General features: G+C 40.6%; 1 protein-coding gene across 4 annotated transcripts in view; it reads right to left on the reverse strand.

Moving 5' to 3' along the window:
- The window catches only part of LAMA4 (laminin subunit alpha 4), a 150,263-nt gene that overhangs the window by 65,508 nt on the left and 64,744 nt on the right, over positions 1 to 20,011 (reverse strand). For 2 of the 4 annotated variants that reach the window (XM_030882804.3, XM_060283744.2), the window contains 7 exons: positions 18,914 to 19,128; positions 16,616 to 16,711; positions 14,597 to 14,748; positions 12,462 to 12,572; positions 6,746 to 6,857; positions 3,532 to 3,699; positions 1,111 to 1,304 (listed from right to left, as the gene is read on the reverse strand). In XM_030882804.3, the coding sequence (XP_030738664.1) occupies positions 1,111 to 1,304; positions 3,532 to 3,699; positions 6,746 to 6,857; positions 12,462 to 12,572; positions 14,597 to 14,748; positions 16,616 to 16,711; positions 18,914 to 19,128 (1,048 nt within the window). Of the gene's footprint in view, positions 1 to 1,110; positions 1,305 to 3,531; positions 3,700 to 6,745; positions 6,858 to 12,461; positions 12,573 to 14,596; positions 14,755 to 16,615; positions 16,712 to 18,913; positions 19,129 to 20,011 lie in introns of all 4 variants that reach the window. The other 2 variants (XM_060283746.2, XM_060283745.2) reach the window with 2 other exon arrangements.

Raw genomic sequence — 20,011 nt, forward strand, 5'->3', positions numbered from 1 at the left:
GCATTGAATCTGTAGATTGCTTTAGGTAGTATAGTCATTTTCACAATGTTGATTCTTCCAATCCAAGAACATGGTATATCTCTCCATGTGTTTATATTGTGTTTAATTTCTTTCATCAGTGTCTTATAGTTTTCTGCATATAGGTCTTTTGTCTCCTTAGGTAGGTTTATTCCTAGGTATTTTATTCTTTTTGTTGCAATGGTAAATGGGAGTATTTCTCTTTCAGATTTTTCATCATTAGTGTGTAGGAATGCAAGAGATTAACTCACTTTTATTTAGGAAATTTTACAATGACTTACTAAGAGATAGTGATGACTGAAAATCAGGGCAGAGAACCTAATTTCAGTTGGGTTTGCTGACAATAAACATAGCTAAAGTAATGAGTTTGCTCACAGTTGCTTCCTATTTTTGACATTGCTTTTTCGCTCTAACCTTTATAAATATGTCCAAAGAGGCAGGTGTCTTCCTATCAGAAGATGACCACTCTTGGGGATGAGTGTGTGCATCACTTGGTGCAGAAGTGTGAGCATCACCAGTTCTAAGTCTGGCGGTATGGGCATGCACAAATCCTGGCCCCGGAGGGTGACTGCCTTGGCAACCTCTGGCCAAGCCTGGGAATTTTTCTCACCTCTTTGTAATTGTATGACCTTAGCTTGAATTAGACTCCCTATCTCTGCAGCTGCTGACCAGCCAGGCTGTGAGATCTGCTTATCAGGCCCTTCCAAAAATTATACACATCTTTACAGGAACATGGTTCCGGGTTGCTTTGGGATTTTTACTGCTCTCAGTATAAAAAAAGTTAGGCACGGGAATCATGCCTTGTTTACTCAGTTGCAAGAGCAATACATCCAACACAGGTGGACACAAGCACCAGGAACAACTGCATTCTTATCAATGCACAAGCTCAACAACTACAATGGTTTCAACTTGAGTTTAGGTGTACACACTTATATTAGCAAATTATGGTGGCAAAAAATGTACAGATAATTTTAAAAATAAAGATTTAAATGTACCAATATTAAAAAAAACTGTTTACCAACTGTCCCTTCTTGGCATAACTTCATGTTGTAGATGCCCGAAATGCATTTACAGTTAGAGTGTCCACTGTACCTTGTGATCCCGCTGCCTGGCTGCTGTGGCTCTGTTCATGTCTTCGGCATCCCTGATGTGGTCAAGGGCCAGGTCAAGTGACTCCTGGAGGTCTGACAACTTAGCATTATAGTCATCCAGCTGCTCCAGGACCACAGGAAACAGAGAGTGAGTATCGTTGTACTGCCGCTGCCAACTCTCAGCCTGGCTCAGCACTGGGAAGAAAGGTACATAGAAACTCAGTCTGGGCTTCTCCCTTCTCCTCCCATCCCATCCCGCACTTAGAAAGATGCAAATTCATCAGGGTATGTCTTCTTTAGCAATAGTGATTGAAGCTGTTGTTCACAAAAACAGCCCCATCTTTGATATCTGAAGTTTTAAATACTATTTTGTAGGGTTTGGGAGCCCCTGGACCACCATCAGCGAAAACGGGAGTTGATTAGTTTTCCCCTGAAGATTATGCTTTAAGTAGAAATGATGTAATTAAACTAGGTTTATTGTTACCGAGATTACTAATAATTTGACCATACAAAGGAAACTTGGATATACTACAGTCTTACTATTAGAGACAACCCCAGTTGCTTTGTCTGTTACTGGCAAATGATGTTCACAACCATTCATTTTCTGTATTCTCTCCAGGCAGCTGTTTTTACTTAGCTCCTTTAGGTCAAACCTAAATCATTATCTTGGAAAGAAGATTAAATGGCAATGATATATTCTTAAACTTTGCATATATCTTAATTCTCTGATCAAAGTTACACACATTGACTATGTGCCTTAATTCTATTTTTTCTCCAGGGACTATCAGTCTGTCTTATTGAGGTTTTCTATTTACTTTCATCACCATGAGCAGAAGATACAAAGTTCATGGCTGAGTTGAGAAAGTGGTTGAAAATGCATTCACTAGGCGGAAGGCAGCTAAGTAGGAGATGTACTTGGTTCCATTTCCCCAGAACAGTCTTGTTAAATCCCCAAATAGGCAAGGAGCGTGAAAGCATCTGGCTGTGACATCAGAGCTCCAACCTTCCTGACTGCTGGCCTCATCCTGACTCAGAAATGGGCCTGAGATTCTTCTTTATTTCTTACTGTTTCTAAGACCTTATATTTGCTATCACAATAGGCCTTTATGTCCAGAATGTTCCTCTTCTAGAATATTCACAGTAAGTTTTAACAGAAGTTGATAGTGACAATTGTAGGAAAATGATCTAACGTAGGCGTTCCTAACCCTTTCTGTATCATAGGCCCCTTTACAATCTGGTGAAGCCTTCAGAGCCCTTAGGTATTTTAAAATGCACAAGATAAAATACATAGAATTAAAAAGACCAGTATATTAAAAAAATTGGTAATATAATAATATATGTGCTTCTTTATTAATGCATTAACTAACAAGATTTAGAGGTGAGACCAATAACTGCTAAAACTTTGAATTACTGATGAATTTAATGTTGTGAGATAACAGTAACAACTAAAATATGATATGCAAACCTGGAGCTTCTTTTGTTGATTGTGTGGATTAAAATGGACACAAATTCTTTGTAACTCTTCCCATCAAGAGCGGAGTCTTTTTCCTCACCCTTGAATCTGGACAGTCTTGACCAACAGAATGAAGATAACATTGCTGAGTTCCAAGGTCAGGCCTCAAGAGACCTTGCCCTTTCCATTCTTGCCCTCCTGGAAGGCTTCTGACATATGAACGAGCCTCAGCTAGCTTCCTTGAGGATAAAACCCCACATGGAGGGAGAGGCCCAGCCATTTCAACTAAGACCCCAGACATGTGAGTGAGCTCGACCATGTCACATGGAGCAGAGATGAGCTATCTAGGCTGAGTCCAGCCCAAATTACCAACCTATGAAATCACAAGCAAATAAATGGTTATTGTTTTAAATGAATATGTTTGGGGTGGATTGTGAGATACTAATTTATAACTGATACAGTGACCAAGTCATAGATTCACTAATACTACTGTGGTTTGTTACTTACATTAATCATTAAAGGAAATGTTCAATTTCCACTGAAGGCTCAAAGTCATTAAAAAGTCATTCATGGACATCGGAACATGAATGTTGCTGGGCTTGTAGCTTTACTGTCTTCTCAATGAGACTTCTTATTGTAGTTCTGGTAATTGGTTCCCCTTAGCTTTCCTTCCCTTGTTTTTCACCAACTGCTAAGTTCCTATTTCTTCTCCTCAGGAGTAAAATTTTGTAGATTCCTTGTGGAATCTCAGCTGTTTCTCAAAAGCTCAAGGTTGGGCCTGGATCTAAAAATCCTGGTCATATAGTCAAGTTGTCCTGAATGACTCCCTGAGGCCACGTATAAACTCTAAATAACTGGATATTGGGAATTGGTTGCTTTGACCAAATGTTGCCCTGTGACTGGGGGTCCTCTCCTGGACCCACAAAGGAAGCAGACACATGCTGGGCTCTAGGAGTCGAATACACCTACGTTCATAGGCTTCGTCTGCCTCCTCATCCACAAGTTCCCGTTGGGTGAGGAACGGTTGACGGCGTCGGATCTCCTCAAGCATCTTCTGGGCCAACACCAGCTTCTCAGAGATTTCCTCAGGGCTAAGTTCCCGATCTTCCCCATAATAGAGCATCTTGTTGTTGATCTCTGAAAGGAAGGACACGGTGAGAGAAGACAGTAGGGAGAGATGACTGGGCATTTGACAGCGATGTCACTGAAAACACGGACAGTGAGGACAAAGGGAAGGGCTGATCCTAAAATGGAAAGAGAGACTCAGCAAAGACAGCATGCTGATGTTCATGCTGTGAATGTGTTGGCATCAGAGTTCATCATATATTCCAGGGAGAGGTTAAACCCGAGGAAATCACTCTTCTTTGCTTTTCATTTGGTGTCTTCAGAATAGGAATGGAATTAATACAAAGCCTGCCCTGATTTCAGCTGAATCTGATTTCTATTCTGATTCAAAACTGTTAATATTTAAGACACACAAATCTGGGGTCTTTGACCAAACTTTTATATAAAACACATAATGTGGAGAAAATGTTCTGAGGTATCTCCTGTCACATGCAGTAGGCATTGGAGATATTAATTGCAATTTAGCCAAGGATTTTACCCAAGCTCTAAGCCAAAATGAGTGTATATTGACGGTTGTTTAAACAAGTCTTTCAGATTGTCGTACAGATTAGATACAATATAGAGGTTTGCTATAGTAGGATGTGAGTTTTTGCTTATTAATATATACATTTTTTTTGCAATTGCTATTTGCCTTCTGTGGTATGACTGCCTGTCAAGATTGTGCCGTTTTAACTTTGGGTCGTTTTCACCCCACATCTGTAAGTAGGACGGAGAATTTCAGAACCAACAGGGACTGCTGAGGCTCAGAGGCATTAGATGAGTTGTCTGAATACTGGCGGCGCTGAGCAGGCCTCTGGTTCCCTCTTCCTACTACATATGATCAGATGATAATTATGTAATTGCCACCTTGTCCTATGGCAGCTCCAGGAGGAAGCATTTTATCTTCCTGGCATAAATGAAATTGTCTGTCTTTGGTTTACTATGATCTATGTGGTTGGCCAGACAAGATGGGTAAACAACACTGGTCTCACATAAATCATACCAGGATAAGGGCTTGTATTTTATATGGATAATAGCTTGAAGGTCACCAGTAGTTATTTTAGAGGTGGTTTGGAGATGGTTGGCAATAAGGAATGACACACTATTGGTGTTGTGAAGCATCCCTGAACTCTGAAGAGAGGGAGATAAATGGGAAAAGAGGTTTTCAGTGTTGTAAATATTACTGAGAAAGTTTTAGGGAAACCAAGATATGTTAAAAAAAAAAAAGAAAAAAGAAACTTATGAAGGGATTAAATATTCACTTTTCAAGTAAAGTCTAAAATATTAACTCCTGAAATAAACTAAACATAGATACTTTTCCTCAGATCTAGCACGTGCAATGCTGAATTTCTTGGCATTTTGATACAGATATTATATTTACAATATGGCTTATTTTATTTTAGCTGCATCTGGTCTAGATTAGAAAAAGGAAATACAGAGAACAATATTTTTGCCTTTGGTCTTTGAGACTGTTCATATATTATTTTTAAAAAGGTAAGGGGCTTCCCTGGTGGCGCAGTGGTTGAGAGTCCGCCTGCCGATGCAGGGGACACGGGTTCGTGCCCCGGTCCGGGAAGATCCCACATGCTGCGGAGCGGCTGGGCCCGTGAGCCATGGCCGCTGAGCCTGCACGTCCGGAGCCTGTGCTCCGCAACGGGACAGGCTGCAGCAGTGAGAGGCCTGCGTCCCACAAAAAAAAAAAAAAAGGTAAATTATTGTTTCCTCTTCACATTTCTTTTGTATTTTTTCCTTCTTTCCCATGCCCTAAGGGTCAAATAAGAGGACTTAGATTCTTTCCAAATGAAACAACTTAGAATCAAAATTTGAGTTACAACAGGAAAGGTGACATTTTTTTCTCAATGGCTTAATAAGACGCTGGCTTTATTTGCTGCCTAGAGGGACATTTATTTCTTAATTAGATGAGATCAGCTAATCTAGGTTTAATCTTACTTTTCGAATAAATCAACAGTAACTCTAAAATATTATAGGAAAAGAATATTTTATTCGTAGATGCAAAAGCATGAGATAGTGAGGATGGGAGCAGGGGATGTTTGAAATGCATACCATTTGTTTCTATTACATATTATGGGAACCAAAGGAAATATAGCAAAAGATTAATCTTGGCTCCATACATCCCTTTTCCTGGAATATGTTCTCTATAACTCAGTGTAAAGATATGAATCTTCCACTGTGGGTCCCTTTACTGTCGTGTGCCCTTGAGATGCACCTGGAGTTGTCATCCAGCTCTTAATATATAGGATAATAAAAACTATGGAAACACACAAATACTGTATCTTAGCAGACTGTAACCCAAGGAAATTCTCTTTATCTTAGAACAAATACAATCGCCTGTTTTCTGTCAGTAAATTGAAGGCTGGCTTTCAGTGTGCTATTAAGATAGTCTTCAAAATGCAGCCTGCACTTGTGAGAAGTTAGAACACAAATAAATAAACCCTCAAGAAGAAAGGTAAAGTCTGCTACAATTTTATGCTTTAGGGCAAAGAAATCTTCCACACCCCCTCCTGGCTTTTCTTCTGGATTGGGGACCAGAGCATGTGGCCTGCCTGGTTCTTGGGAAAGCATTATAGAGACAGTTTAGGACGATTTGGATTAGTGGACAGTTTACTGCCACTCTAAAGGCAGTGTTTTCACAGCATATTATTGAGAAAAATGTGACTCCTACTCAACTCTTGCATTTTACAGACAACACAGCATGTAATTTCCTCTACCAGAAAGGTATTTTGGCATTCAATTTCTGTGAAATGCCTGGAAAGGGAATGATTTTCTACATTTATTTTTTTGGCCTTGCTGCGCCGAGTCCTAACCACTGGACTGCCAGGGAATTCCCTCTACCCTGTGCATTTATTATTGAAAATAGACAGATAGTAAGCAGAGATGAGTGCTCAGAAGTCTCAGGTAAACAAACTTGAAAGAAGATCTTACATGAGTTTAAACCTATAACACTCTAACAACAGGTCCTAGCACACAATAAACACTAACAGTAGCCACTATTTTTATTGTTGTTAATAACATGAAAGATTCCTTGATATGAAGCTAAACCAAAAGAGAATATATTTACCTTGGATTTTATCCCTCACATTGTGGGCTTGCTCTGCAAGCTGAGTTGCGTGGTTAATGGTATCCATGCTTTCCTTCTGAGCCAACTGGCTCTTTCTTGTGGCTTGACTTTCCTATAAATAATCCGCATAAATACCAGATTAAATTTGCAAGAAGGAAAGGTTGTGTATGTGCATGTGGGGGTGGGTGGGCATAATGTATTCCATAAACATAAATTTCTCTGACATGTGAAAGTTCTAGAATATAGAACATGGTCTCAGAAATCATGCATGAAGACAGATGTGATGACCCACTTTAGAATTATAGATGCTATTCCTAAGCCATCAATCACAGTTCAACCCAAACCAACCATCTTATATATGTAATTTACCCTTTGAATTTTTATTGTATCTCAAGATGCCAGACTAGGGAATTAGCCATGTCTGCTGATCAGTTTGTCATTGTGCTGACTGAAATGATTAAAGGTTCAAAGGGAAACTTGTTGAGAAAGCAGGCAGATCTCAAAATGCTCCATGCATTCAGTGGCTTCTGGGTGGTCCAGCCACTGCTGCAACTGAATTACCACAGAGATTTAAAGGATTATGCTCACTGTGCTAAATGCTACTTTCAGTGCTGCCTTCCAAATTCCCATCAACGTTGATGGCACTTGTGCACAAATAACTACTCAAGCAGCTTTGGCTCAGAGTGAATGAAGTTCTTCCCTGAGAAGCCGTTTTCATTCTTTCAACTCTGTTTCACAGAGCTCCCATGTAGGATTTGTCAAAATGAAATCCCAGCTCAAATGTGGCTCCTGAAGAAAGGATGTGTGGGTGTGCATGTGTACGTGTGTATTTCTCTCTGTGTGTATAAGGTCAGAAGCTGATCTAAAAAATGGTTCAAGGCCAGGACACAGGCCTGTATGCACAGCATGGGGACGTGTACTTCCTTTTGGCATCAGAAAGACTGACTCATGGGTATATTTGAGAGGAGGGAGAGTTCTTCAGTCTGGCATTTGGTGAAGTGCCCACTTGCCTCGTCCAGTGTCTTTCTGGCTCAGCTCTGTGACAAAGGGCTGCAGTACCTGACTGGACTGCAGGGTGATCTGCTACACAGAGTTCTGGCTGGTAGACTCCCCCAGGACAGGAGAGTGGCTATTTCAAATTTCTCTCCTTTCATCCACTGTTCCAGCTGGAGGACTAGGCCATGATTTTACCTGGAATGTTTTTACACTTCCCAAGCATAACCCAAGCAAGTGGCTCTTCATCAAGGAAGAGAATGCAGACATGGTATCCTAGCAGACACATGCCCCAGCAGCCTTTCATCGGGCATTTTATCCGAAATCTCCTCTATACAAATCTCCCTGCGCAGCAAGACTGTGGCCATCAGCCCCTTCCCTAAAGTGTGGGCTCTCTGAATGGACATTGCAATCTTGAGTCACGATGTTCTTTCCCCCAATTCCAGTCTCCCTCTTATCCTGTTCTAATGCTTTCCAGAGACACAAAAATCTGTGGCCACTTTAAAATTAGATGATACAGAAAATAAGATGAATCTATTCTCGATGTCACCCCTCCCCGCCTTTAAAAAATGGGACACAGACATATAAAACATTAAAAAAATTTTAACAAGTTGATTTTTGGTCCAGTTTAAATTGAGTTATACTTAAAAAACACAACATGCATATTTTTGACTTTGGCTTTATCCTTCAGGGGAAAAGATTTATTGTTATTACTGTGTTCATTTAATTGATTTCTTGATATGGAAACTTTGAGAATTAATTGAAGTAATGAAAGACAGCTGGCAGATGTCATAGCTCTAAGACAACCTCTTCTGACAAACACCAGAGGGCGCTTAGATATATGTATTTAATAAAAGACTGCAGCAAAGAGGAACATGCAAAATTACTGGATATAATATATAGTGACGCCTTATTTGAAAGTTTTACTTTTTTCTTTAACTTTGATTATGGAAGGAAAATAATGATATGGGCACATGGTAAAACAGGTACACTCTACTTTAAGAAAAACTGAAATTAAAAAATTAGCTTTCAACTATAAGCCGGTTGATGTTTAGCATTACAAATGGATTAATCATTTACTCACCTCAACAGCGAATTCTCCTTGTACATATTTGATGTAAAAAGTGGCAAGAATTTTATTTATTATACAGTGCATAAAGTATAGTGTACCTAGAATACTATTAAATTGAGGATGATAATATCTAGGATGGCCATATACTTTATTGTTTAAACTGGGACACTTTTGAGAGTGAAAGGGGAACTTTTAATAATCACTCTGGGAGACAAGCATAAACAGTGGCAGTGCTGGACAAAATGCTAGTAGGAATATTGGCGTGCCATTTCAGAATCTGTACAGTGATATCTAATTTGGGTTTAACTATCTCCTAAACATTGACTTCCAAACACCTTTCCAGCCTTGATCTCTTCTCTTGAGCTACAGACTCAAATCTCTGGCATCCACAGAGAGCTCACCCTTAAAAGGTCCAGGGAAATCCATTCTGAGTTTTTAGTCCTGGCCATCTATTTCTCCACGTCAGAGCTTACATCCTTGCAACTCTTCATATCCAATTGGTTACTGAATCATTTTTATTCCACTTGTCATTCTGGCCTCTCTTCCTGGTCCCCACCGCCACAGTCTCACGTTACCACTGCTCACTGCAAATTCTTTTCCAATGAAGACAAGGCAGCAATTGACCACTCTTGTTTGGACTACTGCGGCAGTCTACTGACGGGTGTCCCTGTCTTCAGAGTCTTAAACCTACCATCCCCGCTTCAGAGGAATGTTTCTGAAACTCCACACCTAATCAGCTCATTGTTGTAGGTAAATGCTCTAATATCTTCCAAAGTCCACAGGATGAGCATGGTGGGAAAGGTTCTTCATGATTTGGCCTCTGAGAACTTCTTCAGCATTGTCTTCTGCTCCTTGCTTTAATATTCTGCAAGGCCAAGGCCAAAGTTCTTCAATCTTCTCGTCAATTGGAATTGAAACATATTTTGACTTTTTGTCCTGTCTTTTGGAGATCAGGCTCGGAGATCAGGCTCAGTTGCTTTTGATGTGTGGAAGTGACCCACTTTCCTCCCAACCCTAAAGATCTTTGTACGTGTTGATATATGGGGAACTTTTGCTGTGGCTCCACATAGGGAAGGAGTAGGGAGGAGATGGAGAAGTGGAGGGAATGGTGCAGCACCCTCCTGGGCTAGCCCTTGGAGACTGGGCTCTACAGTGTGCCTTTTAGATCCAGATGGCAAAGGGCAGCACTGAGATTGAGAGAGGGCCACCATCTTCACTTCTGCTTGTAGCCTAGTCCCACTCTGACTTTGAGCATGGTGGCTTTGGGAATATGGGAGAGTGGAATCTTGACATAGGCTTTGGTACTTTCATTACAGACATGATCAGCACTGGCACAAGTGAGACCTTTTTGAGCAGCAGCTATTTGGGAACACAAATGCATGGGCATCCTGAAGGGGTTTCCCAGAAGTAGCAGGTGGGAAAAGGCAGTAAGATTTATCAAAAGGGGGCTAGAGGACTTAGATATGGAGGTCGGGAAAAAACACAGTAACTTTAGGTTAATATAAATTGTGAGATTTGGATTACATGAGATTCATGTGACAGGTACTTTGCATACAGAGATACAGCTGACCCTTGAACAACGTAGGGGTTGGGGGCACCGACACAGTTGAAAATCCATATATAACTTTACAGTTGGCCCTCTGTATCCGAGGTTCTGTATCTGTGGACTCAACCAAATGCAGATCATGTAATACTGTAGTACGTATTTACTGAAAAGAACCTGCATATAAGTGGACCCGTGCAGTTCAAACCTGTGTTGTTCAAGGATCAACCATAAGTTCAAGTTCAAGAGGCAACATTACTGTGATTTTTTTTATCACACTGTGGGAAACTACAGTGGAATCCTTCACTCTAGCTAAAGCTAAATATTAGTTATTTTTTTGATAGAAGTCTTTCTAAGATAAAGCTTTTCTTAAATCTTTCTAAGAATCAATTATGGATTTTTCTAGACTAAGGGCTTGAAGGATGCTTGAGAAGTCATTAAGACCCTCTCTGGGTGTTTGTTTCAAAATGTTTCAGCAGGTTCCTTCAGCATCAGAACTGTTTGTGTCATAGCCAGAAGGATGTTATTTTCAATAAGAATCGATGGCAACAGCTGGGTGAATGCTCCAGTCACTTTATCATCAACTTCTGGCTTTGGTGGTCTGTTCTCATTGTTCAGGAGCCTTTTCTGTGATGTCCCTTTCAAGCTTGCACTATTTCCTCCCCATGAAAGCCTGCATTTAACTTATATTGGAAGTAGGAAAACGGTACAACAAAAGAATCAGTAAGTCCATGTCTGAGCTATGGAAGGAGCTAATCTTGGTGAAAACATTTCCTCAAGAATTTGAGACACTTTCAGTAAGTTACAGCCATGACACAAATGAAATTACGAGTGTTCACAAAGATTTCTTTCCTGGTATTTCCTTTGAAACTTAAGCGATCTCACTGCTCTTCAAACGCTCATGGTTGGATTAACATGCTCCATTGCATGGGAACGAGGGACACAATTTTTATATGCATTTAAAAGTAGTTGAATCTTCCAAGGATCCAATTAGAGTAATTCACATTTTTAGAAGCATAATCTCTTAGTTTAAGAGGTCCAAGGTCAAAAGAGATTATCAGAGTTATTTTAACCTTTATTTTTGTAGAAAATGAGAATTGTTTTTGAAAAGAACTTCAGCAATTTATAACGTCAAACATCAGTATCTGAAAGCAGAAATTCCAGAGTACTCTGGGCAGAACTGGTGGAACATAATCAGGGAAAAAAATGTGTTCAACATTTTAACATGTTAAACATGGCGCCTTGTGGCTTAGTTGTATTTTTTTTATTAGTACAGAGGATGGATATTTTTCCATTAGGCTCTTGGGGAATGTATTTAATAGTCTCTCACATTGACTTTGCTCATGTTTTAATGTTTTTCTTGTTAATTTTTGAGAGCTTTTATAAGTCATATTTCCCCTGACATTTTTCTTAGTCTTGTTGACTTTTTTCATTTATTTAGTTGTTTTACTATGTATTTGAAATTTTTTCTTGTCAAATCTATTATTTCTTTTTATTACAATTCTTCACACTATATTTAAATGTATTGTTATTTCCTTTCAAGGTTTAATAATTATCTAGTTGTGTTTTCTTGTAGATTTGAGATTTAAACTCAAGTCTTTAATCTGTCTGAAATTTATTTTAGTATATAGTATAAAATGAGGGTCCAAAGTGGGTTTTTTTCCTGCCAAACTGCAAAATTGCTTTCTCAACACAATTTCTCTTCTTTCCTTTTATTATTTAATGCATACTTTAGCAAACATTTAAATTTTATATTCTATATAATAAAGTTTGTTTCTGGATGTTCTATTGCTCTTAGCCATAAAATGTTAAGGTGAACAACTGAACGACTCTTCTAATTAAAACATATATCAACCATATTTACCAGCAGCAAATACAATGAAAGTTTTCCATAAACCTGTTTTTTCAAGGAAACCAATTAAAATGGGAAGACACAGTAGAGACCAAGTATATTAACTTTCTCCTCAGGTCTTGCCTTGATTTATTTTAAGGCACCTGGGTCACTGCATTTTTTCTGGGCTGTGGTAAGCCTCAGTCATTTGTGACTAGCCAGTCTCACACCAGCTAAATCCCATCTCTGAAGTTAGTCCCAGAAACTGAACACATACCCTTCCAGCTAATTCCTCCACGTCAGACAGAAGGCTTTTCATTGTGTTTTCAGCATTGTTGATTTGTATCTTTCTTAGGACATATTGGTTTTCTCTTTCTGACAATTTTGTCTGTGGAAAAAAAAACACGTATTTTTCCATAGTCAGTAAATGTGCACACCAGGTTTGTAAAAATATGCAGAAAACTCTTTCAGTGCAAGAGGACTCAGAGCAGAGTGTGAGCCTTTATTCTCAGAATAGTGGGGTCCACAGGCTACTGCAGGCTGGTATGAAGTTTGAGGTCTGCACAAGGGGGTGGAGGGCCCTAGGGGCAGAAATTCTGCAAGCTCCACGTACCAGGCTGGAGATTCTGGCTTGGGCTGTGCTGGTTCTGGGGAAAGGGTATCTTTTCCAAATCTGCACAAAGGCACAATATAGACTGGCAGTGGCCTTGGGTGTCTGAGCCTTAAAATTTCAATTTCGCAGGTCTTGGAGGAAATGATAAACCACGTCAATCAGTGCAAATGGAGTTTAGAAATTCACTTTCCTTTTTTTGGTGTAAGGAGAACAATTCTCTTTATTTCAGACCATTTTCCCCTTTCTTTTCCATTTTGAGCAGTTTGGTCCAAATGCAGCTTTCCTTCGATTACTTTGGAGTAAGCCCTTCAATCTTGGCACTGACTTCCCATCAGCTATAATATTATTATATATAATATAATATAATAATTATTTCTACCTTGAAGTTGTGCTGTTGGGGAAAGAGGATTCAAGTGGTATCAAAAGGACTGAGTCTGGGTAACTCCTCTGAGAATCAGTGCCTTCATGTGTCCAAACAGATGAGTTTGGTTAAGAACAATTCCTAAATTGGGAATAGAGTACTTACTAAGATTCCATCCAGACCATCCAGGTTTACAATTTTGTGATTTTTGTTTTGTTTTACACTTTGCACATTTGGGCAATTGCTGTGGATATCATTTGCACCTCCAAAAAGCAGAGTAATGAGCACTTTCTATGTTAGGTACTGTTCTAACTGCTCTGCATATAACAACTCACTGAATTCCCTCAACAACCCATGAGGTGGGTGTAATGATTATCCTCAATTCCAGATGAGGTAAGTGAAAAATAAAGAGGTTAAATAAGTTACCCAGGGTCACATAGCTACTAAGTGTCAGAGCTGGGATTTGAATCCAAGCATTCTGGTGTCAAAGTTTCTGCTCTTAAACCATTATGCTAAACTGACTAACAAAGTAAAAAAGTATGCTGGTATTAATTCTATTATCCTTTCAGCAAATCATTATTGTTTTAAAAAATATCCGTTGGTTGTGATTGAAGCCCATGATTTGCGGGCCACTCGCTGTTGTGGCCTCTCCTGTTGCGGAGCACAGGCTCCGGACGCGCAGGCTCAGTGGTCATGGCTCACAGGCCCAGCCGCTCTGCGGCACGTGGGATCTTCCCAGACCAGGGCACGAACCCGTGTCCCCTGCATCGGCAGGCGGACTCTCAACCACTGTGCCACCAGGGAAGCCCTGAAGCCCATGATTTAAAGGGGGAAAAAACACCTCTTAAAGCTTAGATATACAAGCACTGTTATGGTTTTTGACTATTGCCTGCCTTTCACTTGCTTATTAGATGTTAACCACTACATCTAAGCAGAGAAACAGAGCATGTGAGTGTGCCTGTGTATTTGAGTGTGTGTGTGAGATGAGAAAGAATGTGTGTCAGTGAGAAGGAAAGGTAAGGGCAGGAGAGAGAGGGAGGGAAGAAGGAGGAAAGAGAGAATGAGAGTGTGTGTGTTAGTTTTTAGAGAAACTCCTGAAAACACAGCAAACTGAAGCTAAGGTAATGGTATGTCTGCAGTGTTGACTTGAATAACCAATGTACAGCTCCACTGAAATAAGAGTGTTTCTCCTCCATCAATAGCTTTGTACATAGATACTAGTTTTTTAGTCATTTCATTTTCCATATTAACCTTTTTAATAGATGACAGCTCTTGGTTTAGGCTGGAGTTCATGACTGTAATCAACTTTTCATAATTTCCTAGGTCTAACAATCTGTAATATAACCACTGGACTCATACCAAAATGGACAGGAATTACCAGGAGTGACCCTATGAAACCAGAATGAAAATACACAGAAGGTATACCATTCCTGCATACTTTGAGGAGGTAGATGGTGGAGTTGATTTCATTCACATGCCTATGAGCAGCGGCACCAGATGACACACTCAATAGACCAGATTTGCTTTCTTCAATGGAGAGCGCTGCTAACCGAAGGTCATCAGTCAGATCCCAGATGCACTTATCACAGCCTGGGGGTAAAGTGGGTATGTCATTTCTTCAAAATCAAAGGTCAGCTAGGAAGCATGCTGCTTTAAGTCGATTATTATATGCACTTTCTTGGTTAATACTACTTGTAATTTTGTTTCCTGAGGAGTTGTTCTGGGCCAGGAACTAGTCCTTACACTCAAAACAGAGTAGGGCCTAAGATGAGCTAAAGTGTTAAATCGAGCACTTAAAACGTAACAAAAAAACAAACACATGCAAGTGAAAATTAGGTTAACATGAACACTAAAGGCTGAGCTGAGAAAGAAAGGAAGCACAAAGGGCAAGGCATCTGAGAGATGGGTGGCAAAGGAGAACCCTCTCTCCACTCTTCTTTGGTGGTAGGAAAGCTATCTGGGATGACTCTCTCCATGTCAGGCTTTGGGCTTCTGCTTGGTGCCGGCTAGTGAAGATGGAACGTGCCAGGTATTCCCCCTCTCCTAGCAGCTTTTCTTACTGCCTATTCAGGCTCTAATACCTTCACCTCACCCCAGGGATGTCTCAGCACCTCCCCATGGCCCGACCTCCTGTCGGGATGAATGGTTCAGCAGAAGCAGGTCTGCAGGACATCACTGTTTGCGAATATCACTCCCTGATAGCTGACGAACCTGCACACATGGTTAGGTAGGTGGCAGTTTCTCGCTGCTTCCTGCATTTCACGTTTGAGTTCCTCTGACCACTGTCATCACCCCCAGGACCCAGCGCCCTCCTGTGACACACACACAAAGGACACCCTTTGAAACTTTTCTGTTCCCAATCTCTTTCCCCCAGACTGCACTCTCTTCTAGAGAACTGATAAATGGAGACTAAAGTGTTAATGGTTGTTAACATGTTAATTTGTTATTTGAAGTTCAACGCAGACTTCCTCATATGCTCTCTCAAAGGAATGGCTCCCCAGCCAGTACATCAGGCTGGTGGAAAAGATGCGTAGGGCCAAGCAGGCACATTGATGTCTTTAAAGGGACCTTGCTTAGGGGGTCACCTATGCTGTCAGTGTATAAACTCTGTCCTGCTTGTGCCTCCCATCCTATGTCACCTTCAGTAATATTAATCTCTTGTGCCTAGAGGGACTGAGCGGCCAAGATACTTTTGTTTGGGGGAAGGGATATCTAATATTAAAGCAGTCTTTAAACCACTCTACCTAAAGCCAAATATTACTTTCTTGATAGAAGGTTTTCTAAGGCAAAGCTTTCCTTAAATCCTTCTAAAAAATCAATCATGGACTTCTCTAGGCTAAGGGCTTGAAGGATGCTTGAGAAGTCATTGAGACCGGGTCTGGGCATTTGTTTTGAAATGTTTCAGCAGGTTCTTGCACCATTAGGAATACTCATGATTTGAATAACCAGAGGTGCAGGAAAGAAAAGGCAGCTCCATTTCATAAGGCCTGAATATTATATTTCTGTGCCACTTCAGATTTAGAGTGATTTGAGAAAAGCCACTTAAATCTCTTGGCATCTCAGTTTCCCCAATGTTGTAAAGCGTAGTCTGTGGATTACTTTATCTGAGGACCTGAAGAGATAATATAGAAAAAGGAGCTAAAATGAACTCAGTCACTGGGAACTGTATTTCCAACTTAGCCTTTACCTACTAAGTAAGATGCCGAACTTAAAGACTTGATAAAATAAATTTTCTAAAATAGAGCTGTTTAAATGTAAATCACCTATCTGCCCATTGGAATCAAGTGGACTGAATGTCTTTTGTTTAGGGTCCATTTGGTTGAGGCACAGACAGGGTTAAAGCCAAGGGTTGGACTCAGGCAGTTTCTAGAGAGAGTACTGCATAGCTTTTCTTAATCCTACACCTGCAGCACATTAGAGAAAGTGGGGTTAGTCAATCATGTACTGTTATTTTTACTTATGGTTGGGCAGTCCATGCCTGTAGGGGGTTCAGAACCTTCTTCCAAGCATTCTCCGGTTACGCTGTCACATGGGCCTCCCCCACAACTGCACACTGTGGGAAACAAAAACAAGAGATTAGGGATTCATTTCTTAATGCCTAAAGTATGGCAATGTTTTTGTGGTTTGTAGAAATACTGGCTATTGGTATATAATTCTTCAATGGGGATTAATTATATTCTTTCTTAAGATCGTGTGGAATACATGATTTAGTGATTATTCCTCTCACCCAATTAAGCCCCAGCTCAGGGAGATTTTCAAAGGTGACTCTGGGGCAAAAGTAAATCTAAATGTTCTAGGATTCCTTTCCCAACTATTTGAGATTCTGACATGACTCTGCAACTGCTTCAGACCAAAGAGCTCCTGGTCAGTTTCATAAGGTACAAAATGATCACAGAGTCCATCATTCAGCTGGAATCTGAAAGCCATCCTTTCATCACAGTCAAATTCTCCAGTTAATCCAGCTCCAGGTTTGATTACTGCCAGGTGTGAGTGAGGAGACCCAAGAGCGATTCTTGGGTCCCACAGTGCTTGACTCTCGGCAAGACTGACTCCAAACCTCCAAATGACAGCTATCAGTGGGATAGCTAGCAACAATGTCGTGGAAAGAATTAGGACCATATTTACATAAATTTAGAAGATCTGGGCGCCTATTATTAATCTACTGATAATTTTCAAGAATGCCTTTTGGAAAAAACCAAAAACAAAACCCCAATCTCACTAGACTGTTCATTTTCCACTGAGTTTTGGAGTGGAGATTAATTTTTTTTAACATCTTCATCGAAGTATAATTGCTTTACAGTGGTGTGTTAGTTTCTGCTGTATAACAAAGTGAATCAGCTATACATATACATATATCCCCATATCTCCTCCCTCTTGCGTCTCCCTCCCACCCTCCCTACTCCACCCTTCTAGGTGGTCACAAAGCACTGAGCTGATCTCCCTGTGCTATGTGGCTGCTTCTGGAGTGGAGATTAATTTTTAATATTTACAAAGGATTTCTTAAGCTATCTAGGCTAGCAATAAGCTGGAATTGTGAATTTCCTCCCACCTCTTAACTGTCTTAACAGAATAATCATAAAAAATTAGCTTCAAGGGTAACATACATTTATTACATTTTGGCTGTTTAATGTTCCACAAAATGTAGATTTATTAAACAATTCAGCAAGATCATGCTTTATTGCTTCTAGCATCAGCTTCTTTTCTAAGACTGATCTGCATCTCTGTAACTTAAACATGAGTCGACATATTGATATGAGTCAATATTTTGAGAATCAGGATGTCAATGTTTAAGTCTTTGATTTTGCCAACACTCTTTCTGATGCCCACTTTCTCTCTCTTTAGTCTGACTGGGCACAGAGCTCCTCTCTCCACTCTGTTATTCTCGGGGTTACGCTTCTGTGCACATAGCTTTCCTGGAAACATGTTTACTTGTATTGCTTCTGCAGATCATATTTGTTTTCTTCTCAGTTTCAAACTCTTCACTTCTTAAAAATCTCTTCAAGTGGAAATCTGTTTCAGTGAGAGAATCTCCAATTGAAGCATGCCACAAGAGCACAATAACTCTCCCTCACTCTTCTTCCCCTCAAAGTCACATAAGAGAAGGAATATTCAGTCTCAGCCTCCCTTTAGTCCTAGAGGAAGGCAATTTAACTTTTCTTCTGAAGAGCTTCACTCTCTGAGGCAAATGGATTGGAGAAATCCTGAATAAAATTTGTACCTTTCAGTCTAACTGAAGTCTGACCAGGAAGATATATTATCCCTGAAATATTTACTCTGATAATTTGAGGAAATAGGGGGATGATTAAACTACCTATGGCTTGCTAATCTATTTCACTGAAATGTTGATTTTACCAAACGTAACTAAAAAGAGACACATAGCTTGCAGAGTAAGAAAATTGATGTCAAACATGCAAACTTTCATTCAGTCCTCTGGTCAATGACAGGTAATCTATGGAAGTCTGATTTACTTATTTGATCAAAATTGAAAGGACATAAAGATGATAAGACAAAAGTTCACTAGTGTTAGTGTCTCATGGTTCATTCTACCCATGAGCTAAGCTACATTAGTCTTGATAAAAATACCTACCCCTAGAAGTATGGGATGCACATTCCTATATTGCCCTGGAAAAGTGTCAAGGGGGTAATTGCAATATTTCCCCAAGATAAATTCATCTAAATCCAGCACTGACAGAGACCCTGCTCCTATCACACATGTGCTGGCTGGGTAGCTGCTGCAGCACGCACAGAACCATACCTGCACAGTTCTTGGCTCTCCTGGCATCCCCATAGTAGCCAGGTGCGCAGTGTTCACACTTGAATCCGGTGGTGTTGCGTAAGCAATTCCTACACTGGCCAGTGACCTCATCACAGTCTTCAAAGATCAGGTTAGGATCTGAATTTCCACTGCAGTCACATTTCTTACAGGTGCTTCCAATCAGCAAGGGGTTTCCATAGTAACCAGGAGCACATCTGAAGGGGAATCACATGTTAAAAATTTAGCATCCATAGTTTTCTTCCTTTTTAGCTTCTTTCCTACCTAGAAGAAAGTGTAATGGATATTTGTGTATTGCTCTCCCAGAATTAATTCCCACTCTCCCATCTTCCTAATAGGACCAGACTTTGTTTTTAAGGAACTACCCCTCCCCATTGTGTTGCAGCCCATTCAGTTCGGCGAGACCTTCAGGTGCAGGAGTGTCTGGATATGACCAGGGTGGGGGCATTTCTGGTCACTCCAATGACTGGGGTGCACAGCTGGCATACGATGGTGGTACTAGATATGCTACATTTGGCCGTGAGATATGCCACTAGGGCATAGCTAAGAATTGTCCTGGACAAAATGTTAGTAATACCTTTACTGAGAAACACTGGTATGTATTCTACCTTGCCATAGTGAATTGTTCTGATAACCTAAACCTGAGCCAACCAGTGCCTGGCATTGTCCTGGCCGAAATGGTTTGGCTCAGGAGTGATTCAGCTGGAGTGGACTCAGGGCTCTTGTTTGAGGCTTGTGTGAAGGTCTTCTCTCCCTCTGCAGGTGAATGAAGAGGCAGGCAGCACGCTTAGCTCTTGCAGCCATCTTGTGACTGAAGAAAGACAGTGCAGAGACAAAGCAGAGGGCAGAGCTGGGAGTACCACAGATAAACAGAGCTGGGGCCAGATGGCCATTATTCTGTATGTTTCAGATATATGAGCCTACAGAGGCCAGGTGCCTAACTGTATTTGCTGTGGAGGCAGAGCTGAGGCCTACAGTCATGCCAGCTGGCCTTAATGAGAGACTCCAGCCCCGGTGGAGAGCAGAGGGTGAACTACTTCCAGCCTTTGCTGGCCTTGCCAAGCTTGCACTCTGGGGGGG

This window comes from Globicephala melas, chromosome 14, assembly GCF_963455315.2.
Source record: "Globicephala melas chromosome 14, mGloMel1.2, whole genome shotgun sequence".
Classification (NCBI taxonomy): Eukaryota; Metazoa; Chordata; class Mammalia; order Artiodactyla; family Delphinidae; genus Globicephala; species Globicephala melas.